We start from the raw sequence: 21,214 nt of genomic DNA, 5'->3' as shown, positions 1-21,214 counted from the left end.
TCTTAACAAAATCTGTTGCGATCAATTTCAAATGATCACACAATAAACTGGAACTGAATCCAACCAAAGCAAACACAGTGTTGGTGAGTACAGTGTTTCGTCTGAATTTGATTTGAATGCATACCAAAAAATAACATTTCTAGAAATTTGGAAGCTGTTGAGGTAGCATGAGAAAATTAGTGTTTGTTTCTGGAAAGAAATTGAAAAGCTAGGAGAAATTGTAGGTACATCTGCAAAGATCCATATAAAATATAGTAATTCATACAGTTTATTTTTTTAATAAAGTTTTTTATTATTTTTTAAAAACAAACAAACAAACATTTAAAACATCAATCAGCCCTCCCCTGTGACATCTCAGTGTTGAATTCTTCAGTTCATTTTATTCTTCTTGTTTCAACAGTTTCTTCTGTCTTAGTCGTCTTCAAAACCACTGTACGTATTCATTACTATAATCATATTCTTACTATCAGGTTTTTTATACATATTTATAAAATTAATCATTTATATCTCTTTTGCAATCAAGAATAAAAATAATTCCATATTTTAAAGTATTCTGATTCTTCCCTATTTTTAATCAATAAAGTTAATCGATTCATTTCAGCGCAATCTAAGATCTTTCTTATTACTTCATCTTCCAAAGGTATTTTCTCTAATTTCCAATTTTGAGCATCGACAATTCTTGCAGCTGTTATTAGATGTATAATCAAATAAATATATTCCTTTTTAATTTTGTCAGGTAGAATAGCCAATAGAATCAACTCTGGTTTGAATTCAATACGTATTTGTATCATTTCTTCCAGCGAGATTTTAATTTTATTCCAATTTTTTTTTGCTTCAGGGCATGTCCACCACATATGATAATAAGATCCTGGTAGTTGGTGACATTTCCAACATTTCGCTGATCTATCTTTGAACATTTTTGCTAACTTCTCCGGTGGCATATGCCATTTATAAAACATTTTGTATTGGTTTTCCTTATATGCGGTGGACATCGTTAATTTATAATTCCTTTCCCATAGTTGTTGCCATTTTTCAAGATCAATTGAATGTCCACAATTTCTTCCCCAAGCTATCATTGTTTCTTTCACCTGTTCCTCCTCCAACTCAATATATAACAAAAAAGTTATAAAAAAAAATTATTACATTTTCTTCCGTTCCTGTGAGTATCCTATCTAACTCAGTCCTTTCGATATAGAAACCATGTAATTTAGCATCTTTTTCATATCTTGTTCTTATCTGCATATACATATACCAATCTATCTCAATCCCCTGTTCTTCCAGTTCTCGTTTCTCTTTTAATTCCCCCTTATCTCTTAACAAGTCCTTGTATCTAACAATATTTCCAAAATTAAAAATATTTGGGTGTATTAAAGCTTCCATTGTTGATAACCATATTGGTATTTTCACGTAGTATTTATCTCTAACCTTTTCCCAAACCAATAGCAATGCATTTCTTATATAATGTCTATGAAAATATGTATCTTATTTCTACCATACCACAAAAAGGCATGCCAACCCAATTGCAGATCATGCCCTTCCAATGTTAACAACCTTATATTTCTTAGTTCAATCCATTCTTTTAACCATGTCAATGTTGCTGCTTGATAATACAATTCCTAATTTGGTAAACCAAATCCCCCTCGCAACCTCAATACAGTTTATTGAACACACAAATTATATCCATTTTAAATAATTTTAGGCAGCTTTTTCAGAAAATTTATTCTCCTAATTTTGCATATATTTTCAATAATTGGAAAACAAACATAAAACTGCAACAAGCTAATTTTCTTATGCATCAAGCTTTAAATGGTTGTTTACATTAAATAATTGAATATGAATAATATTTATCTGAAACTAGCTTGCTGGGTAAATTCTGAAAGAGGTTGGTCATATTAGAAAGTTAAATTGCTGTTCCACATCCTTGCTGAAATCCTCTTTATCACTAGTAGGAGAATTTATGGAAATAATTGAAAAACGGTTTCTTTACTGGTTCTCTTTTAAGCTTTCAGTATATAAATTTCCCTTTGAAGCAAAGCTTCTGCATAACTGTTTTGAAAGATGGGCCTGATATAAAAATGCCTACTGAATTGACTTCCAGATTTTTTAAATGCACCTGCTTCCTTTTACAGATATTGTAATAGGTCAATATGGATCAATAAAACCAGATTGGACAAATGTTTACTGTATTGTAGTAGAAAAGTAATGTGCTGGTTCCTCCTTCGTAGATTCCTTCAAATGTTGTTAGAAGAACCATAGGCATCCATCTTTGATGATTCCTGTTTTATTTCAAAAATATTTGGACAAGAGGTGCAGTGACAATTTGCTAATTAGATCATATTGTGGATACTATTCTAATATATAAGAATTCCAAGCTTTTATTATTATTTTCATTGTGTCCTCCCCCCCCCCCCACTTCTTTTTTTGGTTTAAATATAAGCATTAAATGAAAGTTAGAATTTTGTAATGTCTTTTCTACCCCATAGACATAAAATATGGGCTTGGATTATAACATCAGTTTTTAAATTTTATTTCTCAATATCATTTTAATCCTTAAACCAGGATTATAGCTATAGTAGAAAAACAGACACTGTAAATCCTAGATTTACCAACTGATGTGCAATTCTACTATATCTATTCCAAAAGTTTGCATTTATGTCAATTTACACAGTTGTGCAAAATTAAATATAAATATTGCATTGTTTGCCTTATGGCAAGATAAATGTTAGCTTAATTTATGACTAGGTAAATGATCAATTTAGTGAATGTCAGATAAACTCCAAATAGAGGGGCAAAGGGAAGCACTTGCCTGCAACACTGCTGCATTAGGAAACTCTAATACTATTCCTGTTTCAGCTGCTATTTTGTATAGCAAGGCTTAGCAACACATGACTTTGACACTCCCTCATCCAGGGCCAAAACTGAAATTTAAGCTAATTTTAAAAACTACACCCAGTCAAATGCATTACCATTCTCACAAGGTAGTAGTCATTTTTCCATAATGATGATTGTTAATATTATTAAACGTCATTGTCTACCCAACTCCATAGGACCCATATAATCCATGCAGTTTTCTTGGCAACATTTTTTTTAAGTGGCATGACATTGTTTTTTTTTCTTAGGCCTGAAAGAGAGTGACTGACCCACAGTCACCAACTGGTTTCATGTTTAATGCAAAACTACAACTCTCAGTCTCCTGATTTCTGTCCCAAAACCTTTAACCAGATGGCTATGGTCAGTTTGTAGCCAATAAACCATTAATGTAGGGATTTTTTTTAATTCAGAACTTGCATGTGTATGTTTTCTTATAAGGAACAATGGATTCCAAAATACTGATGAATACCACTATATAAAAAAATAGTTAAAAATAAATTGAACTCCTTCCCCAATTTCTACAGATTGTCATAACGAAAGGAAGTTCAGAAGTTTTCACTTTATTTTTGTATGAATTACAGCTTGCCACTACGCAAAATGTGGCTAATCTTTTATTGGGATAAGGAAGTGGGACATTTTCATAATTCACAGGGTTAGGATTTCTGATTCTCTATGCATATATTTAAATTCATATACTCAAGGCTGTGCCCATTGTTTAAATATAAAATCAGTTTCATAATTTTTTATTTGTTTAAATGATTTTATTTTTTAATTAACATTGACGTGGGTGTGCAAAGCAATAATATGCAGCTAGCATGAAAAGGCTTTAGAGCATCTTTAATTGATTAATACAGAATATTCACTGCTACATAGTGATTACAATTTTATGTAGGTCATGAAAACAAGATTTATTGTCAGCTTCTACCTTAACAGATTGCTGTAAATAACCAGTCTGATAGGGATAATTAGTATGTGACATTGGACTAAATTAATATCAAGAGTCTCACTGTTGTTTGCTTGAAAGGAGTTGTTTGCTTAGAATTATTTGCTAAGTTACCCTGTGCTTTTGCACTTCATCTCAAAATTCAGCTGTAGAGTTAAATTTAATTTAAAAAGTTGTCTTCGATTCCCAGAGGAAAAGGGGTATATAAATTTAACAGTAGTAATATGACACTATTATATATATTTATATTTAAAGGATCAGAGATTTTGATCTGGAAAATATAGTCTTTCCCAATTTTACTCTTCTACTCTGTTAAACTCTTGTGTTTGATATGTGTATCTTGGTTTTTAGTTTGGAAAACAATGCCTTTTGGTGGTAGTTTTAATTTAAGAGAAGGTGAGAAAGAATTATTTATTTATGTGTCTCTTTTCTGGTATGTTCAAAATCTCTTAAATAATCCTTGAAAAATTTTCTTTCTGTTCCTCCCCACCCTTTGTTCTATTTTTCTTGCTACTTTCTTTTCTTGCCTGTCCTGCAGTGGAATGTGTTATCAAAAACATACCTAGAACATGATTCCAGATCACATGAGAAATTAACATATGGTAAAAGTCAAATTTGAACATAATGGGAAGGATGTTCTGCTGGAATGCCTGGGTTTAATAAAGAATTAATATGGTTTACCATTTTAACAAATAAAATTAAACTTAAGGCTCTGGAAGGCACTTTTGGCAGCTTAAGGTTCAATTTAACTTGTTCCTTTCCGCAGTTACAATCCAGAAAATGAGGGGTTTGCCTTGCAAAGCATGAATTCAGGGGTGAAATGCTCCTGGTTCGGACCAGATCGCCCGATCCAGTAGCAATGGCGGCGGGTGGTTCGGAGAACCAGTAGCAAAAATCCCTCCCCCCATCCATGCCCAGCTGAGCCGTGCAATCATCAGAGGCTTTTTTTAAGCATTTTTTCTACAACCTCTTCGGCGGAAAAAATGCTTTTAAAAGTAAAAAAAAAAAGCCTCTGATGATCGCACGGCTCAGCTTGAATCATCAAAGGCTTTTAAAAGCATTTTTTCTACAACCTCTTCTGCCGAAGAGGTTGTAGAAAAAATGTTTTTTAAAGCCTCTGACGATCAGGCAACTGAGCTGGGATCGTCAGAGCTTTTTAAAAGCATTTTTTCGGCCAAAGAGGTTGTAGAAAAAATGCTTTTTAAAAAAAAAGTTGGCCATGCCCACCCAGTCACATTACCCACCACCACCAAGCCAGAACCAGTAGTAACAAATTTTACATTTCACCACTGCATGAATTGAATACATAAAATAGATACAAATAAAGGAAACATTAGGACAGGGATGGTAGGCATGCTGGTGCTCTTATGTCTTACTTCTAGGCCCTAAATCAGCCACAGAGTATGATGTTTTCTAGTTCTCCTGTTGCTTTGCTTATTTGTTTGGCCGTGGAGACTGAGAGCTCCCTGAGGTATAATTCAGATAGCTATCTGTGGCACATCTGCAGCTCCTTGTTCAAAGACTCAGCTGAAAACATGTGGCCTTTTGCCAGCTGGCAGGAGGTTGGATGTATCCTGTGATACCCCTCCCTCTATGCCAACTTTTCTGGGTTTTTCTCCCCCTCCCACCCAAAAAAACCCTCTGCCCTTTTCTCTTTTTGTCTATTTCTGTCATTCTGGTTACTCACTCTATTCTCTGTTTATAACCCACCATATCTCTTCTCTCTACCTCTTCCAATGGCTTTTCTCTTTTATGTCACCTTATACGCTTCACACACACACACACACACACACACACACACACACATCAATAGCAGACCATCTGCTGTTACCTTCCCATCAAATCTCCCTGGCTTCCTTCACTGCCTTTCCTACCCCATCATACTGAACACCTATTGAATATGCATTTCTCCTAATTCTTCACAAAAGGGGCAGCTATTTGCAGCATTCAGTTTCAGTAGAAGGCCATAACAATATGGTGTTGTCTCATACAGTTCTACTGATGAGAAATAAAATGTCCCTCCCTGCACTTTTGCAATTGATAGGAGCAACTTTTAAGAAAAGAAAAAGGAAAAAAAACTGTTGTAAATTCACAGAGGCCATGGAACTATCTTATTATGACATTGCCTTCTAGCTGCAGCTTTTTAAGAAAAAATCTTTTATTCTAAAATATAATAAAAATAATACAATAAGTATAAAAAATAAAAGTGATCCTACCAATGATTTGAATGTGTGTTTTGAAGGGCTGCACAAAATTCAATTCTTGCCATTACTCCATTACTCCATTTACTTTATTCCTCAATAGGTATCTTTCCACATTCTTAGAGATTTCCTGTGAGCAACAGGAAAATAGCCAAACTGAAAACATGTTCAAATGTGTACATGTTGATTTATTCTGTGGTCAAGAGTTGATGTGTTGTAAATGACCATACACACAAAGGGGTTGAGGAAATATGTGGTAACTTTATTTCCTTACATAATGACATTATATAGTTTGTTACTTTCAAGTTACAGCGTACTTGGCAGCATATTATTGGCTCACAGAATCTTCCAGGTAACTTAAATCATAGGTTAATCATTACTGCTTTGCTTAAGCACTTATAATATTTAGCTATATTTAAAATCTAATACACATCCCACTTCCTCTCCTCCTTTTCCTCTTATTTACAGAGTTAGGGTTTATCTTCTAATGCCATTTCCTGGCGCCTACGTGCAAGTAACCTTCCTTATCCGAGGTTTGCCATCCAAGATAGGAAAATTCCTGCCCATATGCAGACTGCAGACTCCTACATTGATGTAGTAGAGAAATGAAATCATATAAAGTAGTTACACACATCTCCCTTTTCCCCTCCCAACACTCTTGATGCAATCATTTGGTTTCCAACTATTTTTGTTTATTGCATAAGTATATTCTTTTCTTCTTCTTCTTAAAGAGCTTAGCTCTTTATGATAGGAATAAGGTGAACCTGTAGGGGGAGTAATTGATCAAATTTACTTGGGAAGCTATATGATGTGGGGAGTACTTGAACTTGGGTCTTGCAAGTTCAACCATTTCACTCATCAGGGCTGTACAACATCCTTATGGTTACAGGTGCACTGTAGGCTATGTGGTTTATAACAACAGTGGGGTTTTAAAGAGGCAAGGTGGATTCCTTAAGCTAATCCTACTTCACTTCTTCTTCCTCCCCACCTCGCCCCCCAAAAAAACCCTTCAACCATTTTAGCCCACCCCTCTCCAAGTTGTTCTCAGGATACAAAAAATGGAGTGTTGGTAGACTACAGATAGTCTGAAAATTTTCAGCATCCTTCAGTCCTGACCAAAATATGTTGAAGACTACAGTTTCTCACTCTGGGAGAAGGCCTCCAGGTTATAGGGAAGGTGAATTAAAAAGTATGTTGTAAAGTGCTTCCTTTTAAATATTTACCAGCTGAGGAAAGGGCAGCATTCTACTCATGTCCTATAAGGATTTTTAAAGAGTTAAAATGAAGCCCTGCATAAGAATGAGATGAAGATTGCTAAAGTGAGTGAGAAAATTCTATGCTTACAGGAATGAGAAAAGAATAAGATTTAAGGAATAGTTTGCAAGAGTATTCTCACCCCATTCTTTTTTTAAAAAAAAAAATGTTGTGATACAATTTATTTTGGCAGAGAAATGATACTTGTGAAGTTGGGCTATCATTCTCTTAATCCCAACTGCTCTAGGCCTGGAAACAGCATTGTGCTGGAAAAAGGATGCCATTCTTACTGGTGCTTTGTGTCTCAGAATGGTTGGGTTGGCTCCAGATCCAGGTTGATCTGGATTTCAATGCAATTTCAATGCAGTAAATAAATAAAACCAACCTCAAACTATTTGGTGAGTGTTAAAATAATGTGATCCGGTAAAGATAAAATTATACTTTCTAAGATTACTGTAGCTCTTTCTAAAGATGATGAATTTTGGCTCTTACTAGAATCACAATTTTGCAGTTTGTGAACATTACATCCCTGTCCTAGAAAAAGGTCTGTCAGATATGAATTATGGATGCATGAGAGAAGCTCTTGTCAGTTTAAAGATTTCTTGAGGTAATTCTCTTGTGGAGAGCTTTAATGAATTCATGAGCCCCAGTTTAGGTTCTTTACTAGATTAAAGTAGTGTGTTTGAGCAGATGGCTGTGTCACATGCCGTTTATATATAAGTTGCTTGGAGATATTCAATATGGCTATATTTAGCTTGCATAAAATGTTGTACCTAATCCCTATCCTCCTGCTTGTCAAATAACTGTTCTAGCAGCTCCATGAAGGCTTAGATTTGGCTGTGCTTGAGCAAAGGAAAAGAGGGGAAAACCACACAAGTAAAGAGATTAAACTAAAAATATCCAAGTACTTGTTAAGAGAGCAGGTCTGCCTCAAGAGTATTCTTCCATCTGAAAGCAGTCGGTTTATAGAAGCTGATTAAAAGGAACCAGAGTAACATTTCCAATATCTGTATTCAACCTAAAATCGACTCCTTCAGTTCAGGAGGGGACAGAGTAAGATGCTAGCCAAGTGCTTATTAGATGCTGCTATCACCACTGACATAACCTCCTGTATGAGCAATTGCAGAAATTTTGGTGGGAGTGTGGGAACGATATTTTAAGTAACAAAAATATGTTAGCTTGAGTCTGCTGTTCAGTTTTAAAAACACAATGCATAGAGAGCCTTGGTGGCACAGCAGACTAAAGCACTGTTAAGTAACACCAGCTGCCTGCAATTACTGCAAGTTCAAATCTCACCAGGCTCAAGGTTGACTCAGCCTTCCATCCTTTCGAGGTAGGTAAAATGAGGACCGGGTTTGTGGGGGCAATAAGCTGACTTTGTATAAAAAAGAACACCACTTGGGGGGGTGGGGCGCGAAAGCCCTACTAAGCAGGTATATACAAAAGTATGAAGGCTATTGCTTAACGCATTGTAAGCCGCCCTGAGTCTCCGGAAAAGGGCAGCATATAAATCGAACCAAAAATAAATAAATAATAAATAAATAAATAAATAAATAAATAAATAAATAAATAAATAAATAAATAAATAAATAAAGGTACCAATTCTTAAGTGCCCTGCAGATGGATATTTTAACCTTTCCCTTCCTTTTTTGATTATAACATACATATTATACATAAATATATATTTAAGGAAACAAAATAAATAGTTTCATAAACTATAAGAGATAAATAGACATTAATTAAATAATAAAATATCAATAAATAATTATAATATTTAAAATCTTATCAATCTTATTCTTTTTTCTTACGTTGAAGAAAAAAGAATAGGACCTTCAATGCCTCTTCATTTAAAAGCTTATATTACTTTGGTTTTATCCACATTGTTATATTATTTTTCTTGTTCTTTCAGTGTGATGTCTGGGAAGAGATATGCAACTATGTCTTTATATGTAAATAGGGTTCTTTAACTGATGAAATTGAAAAGATCCAAACCTCACAAAACTCTTATTTGGTTTATGTGGATTTATTTTTTCATTCCTGCATGGTTTTCTTCATCCTCCCTATATTTTATTCTTCATTTTTGTACATTATTGTATATTGTATTATATTTTTCCATTTCTTCTTTTCATTTGTGAACCACCCAGAGTTGTTAAGCGACATATATATTTAAGTACTGTATTTTTTGCACTATAAGATGCAAAAAAGATGCATCTTAAGATCTTTTACGGATCATAAGATGAACATTAGCTTTAGAGAAGGAAAACGAGAAAAAAAATCTGCCTCTGCCTCCCAGCATCCAATAATTATAATTATTCAATAAAATTTCTGCCCCACTCTAAGGCAGTGCAGTGGCTCAGTGGTTAAGACACTGGACTTGTCAACTGGAAAGCTGGCAGCCCATGTTCAAGACCCACTGTGTGACGGGGTGAGTTCCCGTCCTTGCCCCAGTTCCTGCCAATCTAGCAGTTCAAAAGCATGCAAATGTGAGTAGATGAATACCAGTTCAATGGGAAGGGACAGCACTCCATGATGTCATGTTGGCCACATGACCACAAAATTGTTTTTAGACAGCGCTGGCTTATTGGCCTTGAAACTGAGATGAACACCACTTCTTATAGTTGGCAACAACTAGCAGAGTAAAATCCACAGGGACTCCTTTACCTTGTTTACCATCTCAGCTTCATGACTCTGGGCAGTTTACAGTAAAAAATAAAAGTAATAACATAAATAATAAATACTGTTTATTTGAAAAGCATTTGGGCAATGACATTGTAATCTACATACAGTAGCTTTTCTCTATTTTGGTGTGCTTTGGTACTATTTATAATTTATGTTTTTCATTTGAGCCTTATTTTGTGATCTCAGCTTTTATTTTGGAGACAGGGTATATAGAATAGTCAATAGGAGCATTGAATATAATCATATATGGTACACTCAGAATCAAGTATATCATTTTTATATTAAAACATTTCAAATTTTCTCTATCTCTTAACTGCATGCCCTTCTTTGCAGTAAAGAGATTGTGTTTCTCTGTTTATTTTAAGATACTGCTATGAGGATACTTGTTAGCAATGACTGATGTGGAATCTACATATGCAGATTTCATTGCTTCAGGAAGAACTGGAAGAAGAAATGCTCTTCATGATATACTTGTGTCTTCAACAAGTGGGAATTCTAGTGAACTATCCCTGAAATTATCTGAACTTGATATAAGTAAAACTGGTAAGTATCCATATTTTAGCAAAGAGGAATCATTCTTGAAAGCAGTGTATTAGTTTTGATATCTATGCACTATTAAATTTATACTTGGCATACACTCACACACATGCACATATTCATACACACACATGCTGTATATATTGATCAAGTATAATTTTTGTGTGTGTATGTGTATGCGTCTGTGTGTGTGTATATATGTTTTATGTATGTGTGTTGTTTATACATATACACACACATATATGATAAGAAATGATAAAACGTTTGTTGTACCTATGATCTATCAGTTAAATCCTCAGGAACCCCTTTGTTTCTACAGTCATAGAGAAAGAGAAAGGATAAAATATTTACAAGGGTTTGTTAAGCCTATTACATTAGTGGTAAGTCTTGGCTGATATGATGGGTCACAAGCTATTCAGGCTAAAATTAGAGAAAATATGATTACTACTGAATTTTTAAAATATGCATTTTCAGGAGATGAAGTGATGCAATGTTTCCCAGTTGTTATGAGAACAGCTTAGCCCATATTTCCAGAACAGGGAAGTAAGTATCTCATACAGAGTAGGTAGGGTTCATGGCCATAGTAGAGATCACAGGCCAATTTATTTATAAGCTACCAGTAAGTAGGGTCAAGAGGCAATGATCTTAAGCCAAGATTAATTCAGGACACAATTTAATAGTTGTGTTGGTTAAATTCTTCCTACATAGAATTCTACTAAGACCCTGTCTTATATTTTTTTGAACCCTGAAATTAGCCTTATTGCCATGCACTCAAAAGCCCGATTGGGCTTGTTATCAGGGGATGTCTTATTTTGGGGGAAACAGGGTATATATGTATGTATGTATTTATTTATTTATTTATTTATATTTGTACACACACACACACATTTAGCTATTTTAAGAAAGGCAAGAACAGTGGTACAGATGTTAGTCTTATCCCCTTCATATCTCAAGGTCACCATTAGACTAACTAATATGCTGAGGTATATGCCATAATTATGAAGTGTGGGAGAATGAATATAAAAAACCATTACATACATACTACACCATACATTGTTTTATGTCTATTATTACATTTGCTCCTCTGAAATACTAAAATCAGTTTTTGTAGATAGAAAGTTAAGAATGACACATTCTTTGGCTATAGAATGCTATCCAGTCACTTCTAACATAATGAATTAAGCCCCATCTAAAGTCTTCTGCAGCATTTTTGCATTACTTAAGTGGCAGTCTGCCTTTATATTTTGAATCTCATTTTCTTCATTATATATAACCTAGGTAATTAGTGTTGCTTAAAACCAACCCAGACCTCTGTATCTGCCAGATATGAACACAGTTGAATATGCAAATTTCAGTTGTATTGTTCATGCTATTTTTACTAAAAATTGCCTTTGTTTCTTGTAGAAGGGGAAGAAGATGCACAAAGAAACCCCACCGAACAAACTGGGGAAGCCCAGGGGGAAGCAGCAAAAGAAGAAAGCTGATGTTTTAGGTTGACTGACAGTGACAACTGTAGAAATATTTTCCAACTGCAAAAGCCTGTTGGAAAAAAGCCTGCATCTTGTGAGCAAGTCACTTGAACAAAAAATAGATTTAAAATGGACGAATCTCGTTACCAGAACCTGCACAATGCAATACAAAAAAGAGGGAATAAAGGTGGTAACAGTAGACAGAACTTTTTCCACCGTTGTTAGCAATGGTTGAGACCTGGTTACTGATCAGGAGACTTTGTTGAGAGATGGATCTCATAACAAATGCCCACATTGAAATACAAAATACAAATGATGTAGATCTTGTAGCAAAAATAGCATTCAGCTGAACAGAAGCTTGAATTGGATTGTATCACAATGGCTTCAGTGATCTTCTGAAATTGTCTGGCTAGAGGATTCACCTATTTAAAAAATCACTTGTAAAGGAAGCACTGTTTGTTTTTAAAGAACTCTGCTTTTCTGTTTTCAGCCACATTACTTAACAATGTTTTATATTGTACAATTTAGATGCTCCACACTGCCCTTTCTTGAAATGCTCATGAAAGCAACTGTGACTATGAATTTTTCTACAACTTGTTTGAAAGGGCTAGCTAGGGTTTTCTTTTTCTTGTTTTCTGCACCATGTGTTGTGTGCACATGATCATCAAATCACTTGCTAAACTGATGAAATTGCTCATTTAGTTATGAATCGGCATTCTTTCATTTTCAAGATAAACTTTTAACATAAGTAATGTACAGTCAGGTGTGTCTTGTGTTTTCTCAGTACAGTTCTTTGCTTGTGGGTAGTTGGAAATCCAAGAATCTTTCATTCTTCAAGGAGTATTTTTGTTGTTCAGACAACTATGTAACTGCTAAAGCATAAGAGTAAGCATAATACATATTAAAGGATATGAGCTCATAGCAGGTGAGAGATAAAATCTCCAACACTTTAGTAAAGACCTACTTCCTAAAATGAAGAAGAATTTATTATAGCTTTTAGAATTGGAGTCTTCTCACTTTTCAATCAATATTAAAGTAAAAAGTTATTTTGTTGTGGCAATCAAATGGATATCAATCACAATTTGTCCCAAGTCCTGATGTTTGTTTCTTTATTTATATTTCAACTTTATTTCAAATGCCATGCACTTTTCAAATACTTGTAATTTTATTAAACTATTAGTGTAACTTTGCTTTTTAGTAAATCTAAACATTGGTTAACGAAACATACATTACTGTTGTGACTATGGTTGTTGTTTTTACAATATTACTATTTTACGGTTGTCACATGGACATTATTGGTATGAGGTCTGTAAATACTTTAATTGGCATTGAATTTGGTAATTGGTGTTAATAAATAACAACCAGCAGAATATTTATGACTCATTAGCATAGTTTGCTTCTCTATGCCTTTGCTTGTATAGACGATCATTAGTTATATACGTGTTTTGAGTGAAGAACCTTCCACTTTCAATCAAATGTTGACTTCAGGTTTCCATTGAGATGAACTTCCAACATTTAATTTTAGCTCTTGACAGTGTGCCTGACTTCTACAGCAAGAACTGTATATCTAATCCATCTAACACACTTCAGGAGCTCAGGAATATAGCCAAAACTGTTTCACCAGTTTTGTATCTTCTAGGACTCATTGGAGATACTGTATGTCATGCAGGGATGGGTCCAGTGGTGGGTTTCTACCAGTTCGCCCCGATTCGGGCGAACCAATAGCGGCGATGCCAGGAGGCTCCGCCCACCCACCTGGATGTCATCATGGATGCTCTGCACATGCGCAGAAGCGCTACAAGCGAAGCATGCGTGCACTTCTGATTCTGAACCAGTAGCGAAGGTAAATGGAACCCACTACTGGATGGATCACTATTGAGAAACAGTGCATACTTGTCACTTTTATGCTTAAAAAGTATGCTCAGTGAGCCACTCTTAACATATCTATGACACCTGTTAAAGCGGTCTTTTCAATAGTTCAATTCCCAGAATTCTCAGCTAGTTTGGCAACAGGCAGCCTCCAGTTCCTCCAGGGAATAAGTTAAGCATGATAGTCTTTCTAATTACACAGTATGTGTATCTCCTCAACAGACCTTACAGTCTCAATTTCATCCTGAATAGCACTTTTCCCCTAACAAGATACACCATGCTATCTGAGAGGATAATAAAGTAAAAAATGGAATGAGAGATGTCAAATGACATGGAAAAAAGGAAAGAATCAAGCATTTTAAAAGTTATCAAAAGTTATTTATAAAAATAGTAAAGGTGGGGTAAATATCTAAAATATTTAAAATAAATAAAATAAAATTTAAAATATCTAAAATAAAATGCAGGATTTGAAAAACAATTCCTCACCACTGCCTAAATTTAAAATGCAGAAGCCCTGGTTTCAGTAACTGTAATTAACTTTGTTTTATTTTCTCTTTATTGCTTAGAAAATAGAATTTTCTTTTCAGGTTTTACCTGAATAGTTGTGGGTTTTGATCTGCTTTCCACCAGAAATTATAAGCATCCTTTTCTCTCATAAAAATGTATGAACTGAACCTCTTCAGCCATCTGTTCCAGCATTCTGTGTTATTAAGTGGCCAACTTAGTAACTACATGCATTTTCAAAACTCACAAGACTAGGATGAAATAGCTTCTTCGTGTGATTTATTTATTTTATTAAATTTCTATACCGCCCTTCTCCCGAAGGACTCAGGGCGGTGTACAGCCAGAAATAAAACCACGACAATATAAAAATTAAAAGCAATTTAAAACAATTAAATAAATTGCCCGAAAACTCTAAAAAAACAACCCATTAAAATAGTAAAATATTATTATTATTTAGGCCAGCCCTGCTTGTCGAAATAATAATGTTTTTAGGGCATGACGAAAGGTCCGGTAACTAGTATTTTTCATGAACATTTCCAGGCATCTTTAAAATCATGCAAGTTGCTAGCAATATATACAATTTAACTATGAGCTATGTGAAAAAATCTTTTCTTCTGCTGGTCCCCTGCATTCTAGTTTAATATACAACCTCAAGTACTAGAATTATGAGAAAGGAAGAAAAACTTGAATATTCATTCCATGTATGGTTTTATATAGGTCTATAATTTAGGACACCTTGGAAGTAATCAAAGACGCCTGGTGGTTAGAATGCTGTACTGCAGGCTAACTCTGCCCACAGTCTAGAGTTCAATCCTGAAGAGGCTCAGCCTTCTGTCCTTCCAAGGTCAGTAAAATGAGGAGCCAGATTGTTGGGGGCAATATGCTGACACCATAAGCTGCTCAGAGTGCTGTAAAGCACTATGAAGCATTATATAAGTCTAAGTTCTATGGCTATCAGATATCCTGCTGTGCATACAATTAGATGCAGGTCCTGTAATTAAAGCTGACAATTTTGAGGACAAGTGCTTCTCATTCTGTTACCTGACAGCATCTCTCTCTTCTTGATTTTATCTCAGAACTAGTGTTGAGGTATCCAGTCAGATGGTCTTGAGGGATTTAAATCCCCATGCACGGAGGCAAAATTTCTCTAAGTGTGTTATAAGTCCAAATCTGAGGATAGTTGTAATTGGGGTATCATGTATGCAAAGCAGAATTCTGTGAGAACTCAGATCTGCTTTGCCTAGACAAGCTGTCTAGCAAGAACAGAACTAGGTTCTTATATGACTCATCTTTGCATGCATAAAGCTGAAGTCCAGAAGACACTGGCAGTCACATTGCCCCACATGTTTGGCATACAGGACTTGCAAAGATGGGACCTCTCTTATGTGGCAGCCACCAACTAATTGACAGCAAACACATCAAATCAGTAGGGAATGGGAACAGTTGTTTTGCTGTCGAGAGCAGAAAGTATATCCTCAATTGGCTCAACTTGCAAAGTCAAAGCCCTGTAAGAATTCTTGTTTTGCACATGCAAGTTTTTTACTGTGTTCTCAGAAGGTAACAGGACAAGTCCTGAAAGAGTTCCAACTCTGTATACATAAATGGGATAATTGATAATGAAGAACCCATTTAATGTTAAAACAAATGGCACATTCACTGCTACCAAGGTAGAGCTTGTTAGATTTATTCATGAAGGAAAGGGATTCATAAATGTATTTACCATTTTAGAGGATCATGAAATTACAAGGTTTGCCAATGTTGTGTTAAGTGTGCTATAGAAATCCTACCATCCACAGAGAGGTTATACTGAATGAATTTGCAATTGTAAGAAAAAAGATGAAGTTCGGAGATGCTGTCCTTGTTGGAATATCCCCAGCGCCAACAATGTGTTGAGCAGAAATGCTATCAGTCATACCACAGTTTTGGACATGATAAATAAATTAAATAAATAAATAATTTTATTTCTATACCGCCCTTCTCCCGAAGGACTCAGGGCGGTGTACAGCCTATTAAAAGCACAAAGACAGACATCAATTAAAAATAATTAAAATTATTAAATAATTTCGGCTCAGATTTAAAACCCCAAAAATTTAAAACACCCAATTTAAAATCATTACATTGATAGCCCGGCCTGGCAGAACAGCAGGGTCTTGAGAGCACAGCGAAATACACGGAGGTCGGAGATCTTATGCATTTCCAGGGGCAGTTCATTCCACAGGGCAGGGGCTCCCACAGAGAAGGCCCTCCCCCTGGGTGTTGCCAGCCGATCTTAGGACTTTGTTAGCAAAGTTACAAGTAATGTACAGAAATCCAATTACAGACTGATTGCAAATTCCAAATCTGCAACATATATAAATTTCTAGCAATATTTCCTTTATTACCAAAGGACATCAGTGACATCAAAACAGGATGGGAGTCTTTGACAAACATGTAAAAAACATATCACATTTCAAGTTACCTTAAATATAACTGTCCCTTCCTCAATCTGGTTTATGCTTTCAGTATTTTGGAAGGAAAGAAAAAGATTTCAATTGTCTTGTTCAAACCTGAAACAAAATTATTTATCCCTGTCCTCTTATTCAGGCTCCAGATCATATAAAGAAAATACGTATCAGGAAAAACATGACAGTGACAGATGTGACTGAGTTAATTTAACATTTGTTAAGCCATGAATAAGTTACAATTGCTGGCTTTGCACACAATATGACACTCAAAATCAAATTTTACATAATCTTAATTAAGATAAATATATTTTAGATAATATGGGAATCCAGCCTATGTGTAGGAGGTATACTTTGTCAGCACTGAGCAACAGGCTGGGGACAAAAAGCATTCCCATACATCATTCTGGAGCTGCAGCATTTTCCTCAAACTTGAAAGGGAACATTGAAGAAATTAATTTCCAATTTTCTTCAAATAACTAATGTTTACTACGAAAGTATGAACAAAGGAAAATGTTCTAAAGCCTGTACATCCCCTAGCAGAAGTATGCAATCTAAACAGTGGTGGGTTGCCCCCGGTTCGGACCGGTTCTATAGAACCGGTAGTAAAACTGGCAGGAGGCTCCGCCCACTGACCCTGACGTCATCAGAAGCAATATGCGCAGAAGCAAGGTGCGCGTGAAACAAGCGCATGCGCGCGATCCCGTTGCGAACCGGTAGTAAAGGTAAGTAGAACCCACCCCTGAATCTAAGCCATTCTAGATATTTTTGACAGCTCTATATCTGGCCATGAACTTGTGGGTTATGGTATCTGTATTCCAAAATTTCTGCAAAACATCAAATTCTTCCTCTATTCTTTAACATAATCAAGTAACACCTAACCCAATTAAATTGCAAACAGTTGTACAATAGACCAGAGATCCCCAACCCGATGGCTGTGGAAGCAGTTCCATTTGCAACCACAACAGACAGGTGAGCGTGCAGGTGTACATTAGGCACCACATCATGTGATCACCATTTGCAACCTCTGCCTGCGGCCCTGTGACTTTGCTTCTTGGAAGCTAGCAGTAAAGGTAATAGCAAATGGGAATCAATTATTTTTCAGAACCAGCAGAGGGAGTTCTAACACTATATTTTCATCATCATAAATTATTTTTAAAAACAATGATCTAGAAAAACATCTTAATGACAAATGTGTTTTTGTGATTTAATTAGAATTTACTTATTTGTTCATAATCTTGCATATCTGATGAAGCACTGAACCTTTGACTATGTCATTGTGGCTATAATGTTCATAGCAAATATTTGTTCATGATTAATAGTTTACTTAAACATACTTACATATGTACATATTCATTTTATTTTATTTTACATTTTACTGTATTAGAATTCCTTAATTAAAAATGGTATTTGCATCATGTATTTTTTTTCTAATTTTCAAAATGTTTCTTTTCCCTGCGAAACATGATTGTTTTTGAACATTTAAATACAGTGCTTTAAAATTTCTTGCCAATGTTTTTTTAGTGATATTTATAAGATTACTATACCAGGCAAAGTGACAGAGAATGTTTCCTTTGAAACAAAATCCCAAAACATAAATTTTTTCGTTATGTATTTCCTGGGATTTACCCAAAAAATGGCAAAAGAAAGGCCAGAGATGACTGTACAGACTAAACAGACTATACAGCAGACTAAACCTTGACAAATACTGACCCCCTCACTACCAGTTTTAAGAATAAGTACAAGAATTGAATCTCCCCCTTGGGAAAAGCTCATCAGTTTTGATATTCTTAAAAGTGAAGGGGAGGGAACGAAAACATATTCAACCAAATGAACAGTAAAAAGAATGCTGATGCAGAATTAGCTGGCATGTTTTCAGTGTCCATTTTCAGATGCTGCCAAGTAAGTTTCCTATGGTTTTTAAATCTCAACTATCAACTACTAATTCTTTAATGTCAAAAATGGCAATGCTGCCATTTATCTACCACACTATTTTTTGCTAATCTTAGAAATAACAAATGTCTCTATCACTGATGTAAATTAATGGTTTAACCTTGAACATACGTTATGAAGAAATTCAGCTTCAAGTAACAGTATCCATTCATCCACATCATTCTGCTATATCTTATCTACTGTAAGTACATATTCCATTTTTCCCAATTCAAGAAGAAAAGCTCCCACATCCAAGTATGTCAATAGGCCTGGTCTTTTAAGCTCTTTTTTAAAAAAGTTGGTAGTTGAATACAACTTATATAATCATTAAAATGCTATTTATTGACAGGACAATAAAACACAAGGAACAGAGAAGGAATGATTTTTGATGACTGGTAGGCAGGTCATTGGATAAGCCGTGCAGAGAATAAGGGAAGAGAGGTGAGGCTTACCCATTTTACTCTGCAAGACCTCTCTAGGTTTGTTTCAGCTTCAATTTGGATCAAGAATAAAATTTAAAGAAATTGCCCTTTATTTTTATTCCAAAAATACGCTTCACTGAATCTATAAAATGTTCTGCCTGTGTCCAGTTGTCTCTGCCTATTCCATCATCTCTTGACTAGGTGGACACATTTCAGTTCCCCTCAGTTAAACAGTGGCATCTTGTAGGACTGCAGAAATGTGCCTATTACTACTGCTGCCCTCCAAAATAGCATTCCCCCAGGCCCATTCAGCCCCATCCCTCCTCTGGTTTTAGAAAGGCATTGAAAATTTACCTTTTAAAAGCAGGCCATAGACCCAAGCGATTCTATGACCATTCCTGAGTGATGAATGACGAGGGATGTTGTAAACTATATAGTTTTGTACTGTACTTCCCATGGGTGAAAATGCTGTTTGACTTTTTTGCACCTTGGTTGTTGTTACTGAGCCGCTAATGCATGAGCGTTCAGCTTTGAAGACTTGTGGACTTCCATTCCCAGAATTCTCCAGTCAGCCATGTTGCCTGGGGAATTCTGGGAGTTGAAGTCCCCAAGTCTTTAAAAGATGTCAAGGTTGGAGAACCCTGCTCTAATGTGGCCAGCTTTAACTTCATCTGAGCTGATATTCATTCACGTCCCATTAGACCAGTGTTTCCCAACCTTGGTAGCTTGAAGATGGGTGGACTTCAAATCCCAGAATCCCCCAGCCAGCGCTGCTGGCTGGGGGATTCTGGGAGTTGAAGTCCACCCATCTTCAAGCTACCAAGGTTGAGAAACACTGCTCTAGAGTAACATTGCTCATCTTTGGCAGCCTAAAGATGTGTGGGCTTAATTTCCAGAATTTCCTAGACAGCAATGGTGGCTGGAGAATTCTGGGTGTCGGACGTCCACACATCTTAAATTTGTCAAGATTGTGAAACACTGTATTATATGAATACAGTCATTTCATTTCATTTTCATTTCATTTATTGGATTTATATACCGCCCTATTCCCGAAGGACTCAGGGCGATGAACAGCCACAGAATAAAACACATAAAATTTAAAAACAGAATAAAACCGAATTAAACAATTTGGCTGAGACAAATTTAAAACACCCAATAATTTTAAAAACAATTTAAAATTTACATTTTAAAGGGGAAAGATTTAGGCCAGGCCGGCTTGATGGAATAAAAAAGTCTTGAGAGCGCGATGCGCAGATCCAGGATCCTCCATATCTCCGGGGGGAGCTCATTCCAGATAGTAGGTGCCCCCACAGAGAAGGCTCTCCCTCTGGGGGCCGCAAGTCGACATTGTTTGGCCGACGGCACCCGGAAGAGTCCCTCTCTATGAGAGTGTACGGGCCGGTGAGAGGCTATTGGTAGTAGCAGGCGGTCCCGTAAATAACCATGTCCTAAGCCATCCATGGATTTAAAATGTTTTTTCTTGTCAATATATATTTATAAAACATTTGGGAAGGATGGGGAAGAAGCAGGTAGCATTTCAGACTGCAGACCTGCTGATATGTTTGTACTCCATCAATAAGCCAATTTGGTCTAATGCAGTGTTTCTCAACCTTGGTAGCTTGAAGATGGGTGGACTTCAACTCCCAGAATCCCCCAGCCAGCAGCGCTGGCTGGGGGATTCTGGGAGTTGAAGTCCACCCATCTTCAAGCTACCAAGGTTGAGAAACACTGCATTAGACATTATTAGGAGATCAAAAAAAGGCACTCCTGCGGTCACCAGGACTCCCACCACGCCAACAACTACTGTGTGAATCCTCCCCTTCCTGTGGAAAAGCAAAAAAAAAAAAAAATGTCTTGTATTTCTGTGCAAAAGAAAAATATTCTGTCAGAAGGCAGGGAAAAAAAAAAGTTTTCTCCTTGGGAGATAGGCCCAATTAAAGTTATCGGGAGCAGAAAAATGCCCAGGCATAGAAATTAAGACACCGAAAAGCCCGCCCTTTCCACGCCAGGGCGGCGACCGCGCAGAAGAAAGAAACCGCGGCTAACTCCGACGGAGCCACAGCCGCAGCCTAGTCCGGCCCATCCGCACTGC

General features: G+C 36.0%; 1 protein-coding gene across 10 annotated transcripts in view; it reads left to right on the top strand.

Annotated features, from left to right (window-relative positions):
* Positions 1-13,275, top strand: part of PKIA (cAMP-dependent protein kinase inhibitor alpha) — a 36,437-nt gene extending 23,162 nt beyond the window's left edge. For all 10 annotated transcript variants that reach the window (XM_070942192.1, XM_070942188.1, XM_070942193.1 and 7 more), the window contains 2 exons: positions 10,314-10,491; positions 11,890-13,275. In XM_070942192.1, coding sequence (XP_070798293.1) covers positions 10,341-10,491; positions 11,890-11,969 — 231 coding nt within the window. In that variant the 5' untranslated portion in view covers positions 10,314-10,340 and the 3' untranslated portion in view covers positions 11,970-13,275. The remainder of the gene's footprint in view (positions 1-10,313; positions 10,492-11,889) is intronic.
* The last annotated feature ends 7,939 nt before the right edge of the window (positions 13,276-21,214 follow it).

This window comes from Pituophis catenifer, unplaced genomic scaffold (assembly GCF_029215685.1).
Source record: "Pituophis catenifer annectens isolate HBS135680 unplaced genomic scaffold, rPitCat1.0.hap2 SCAF_3, whole genome shotgun sequence".
Taxonomy (NCBI): Eukaryota; Metazoa; Chordata; class Lepidosauria; order Squamata; family Colubridae; genus Pituophis; species Pituophis catenifer.
The sequence above is the reverse complement of the archived record's forward strand: the minus strand, read 5'-3'. Positions and strand labels throughout refer to the sequence as shown.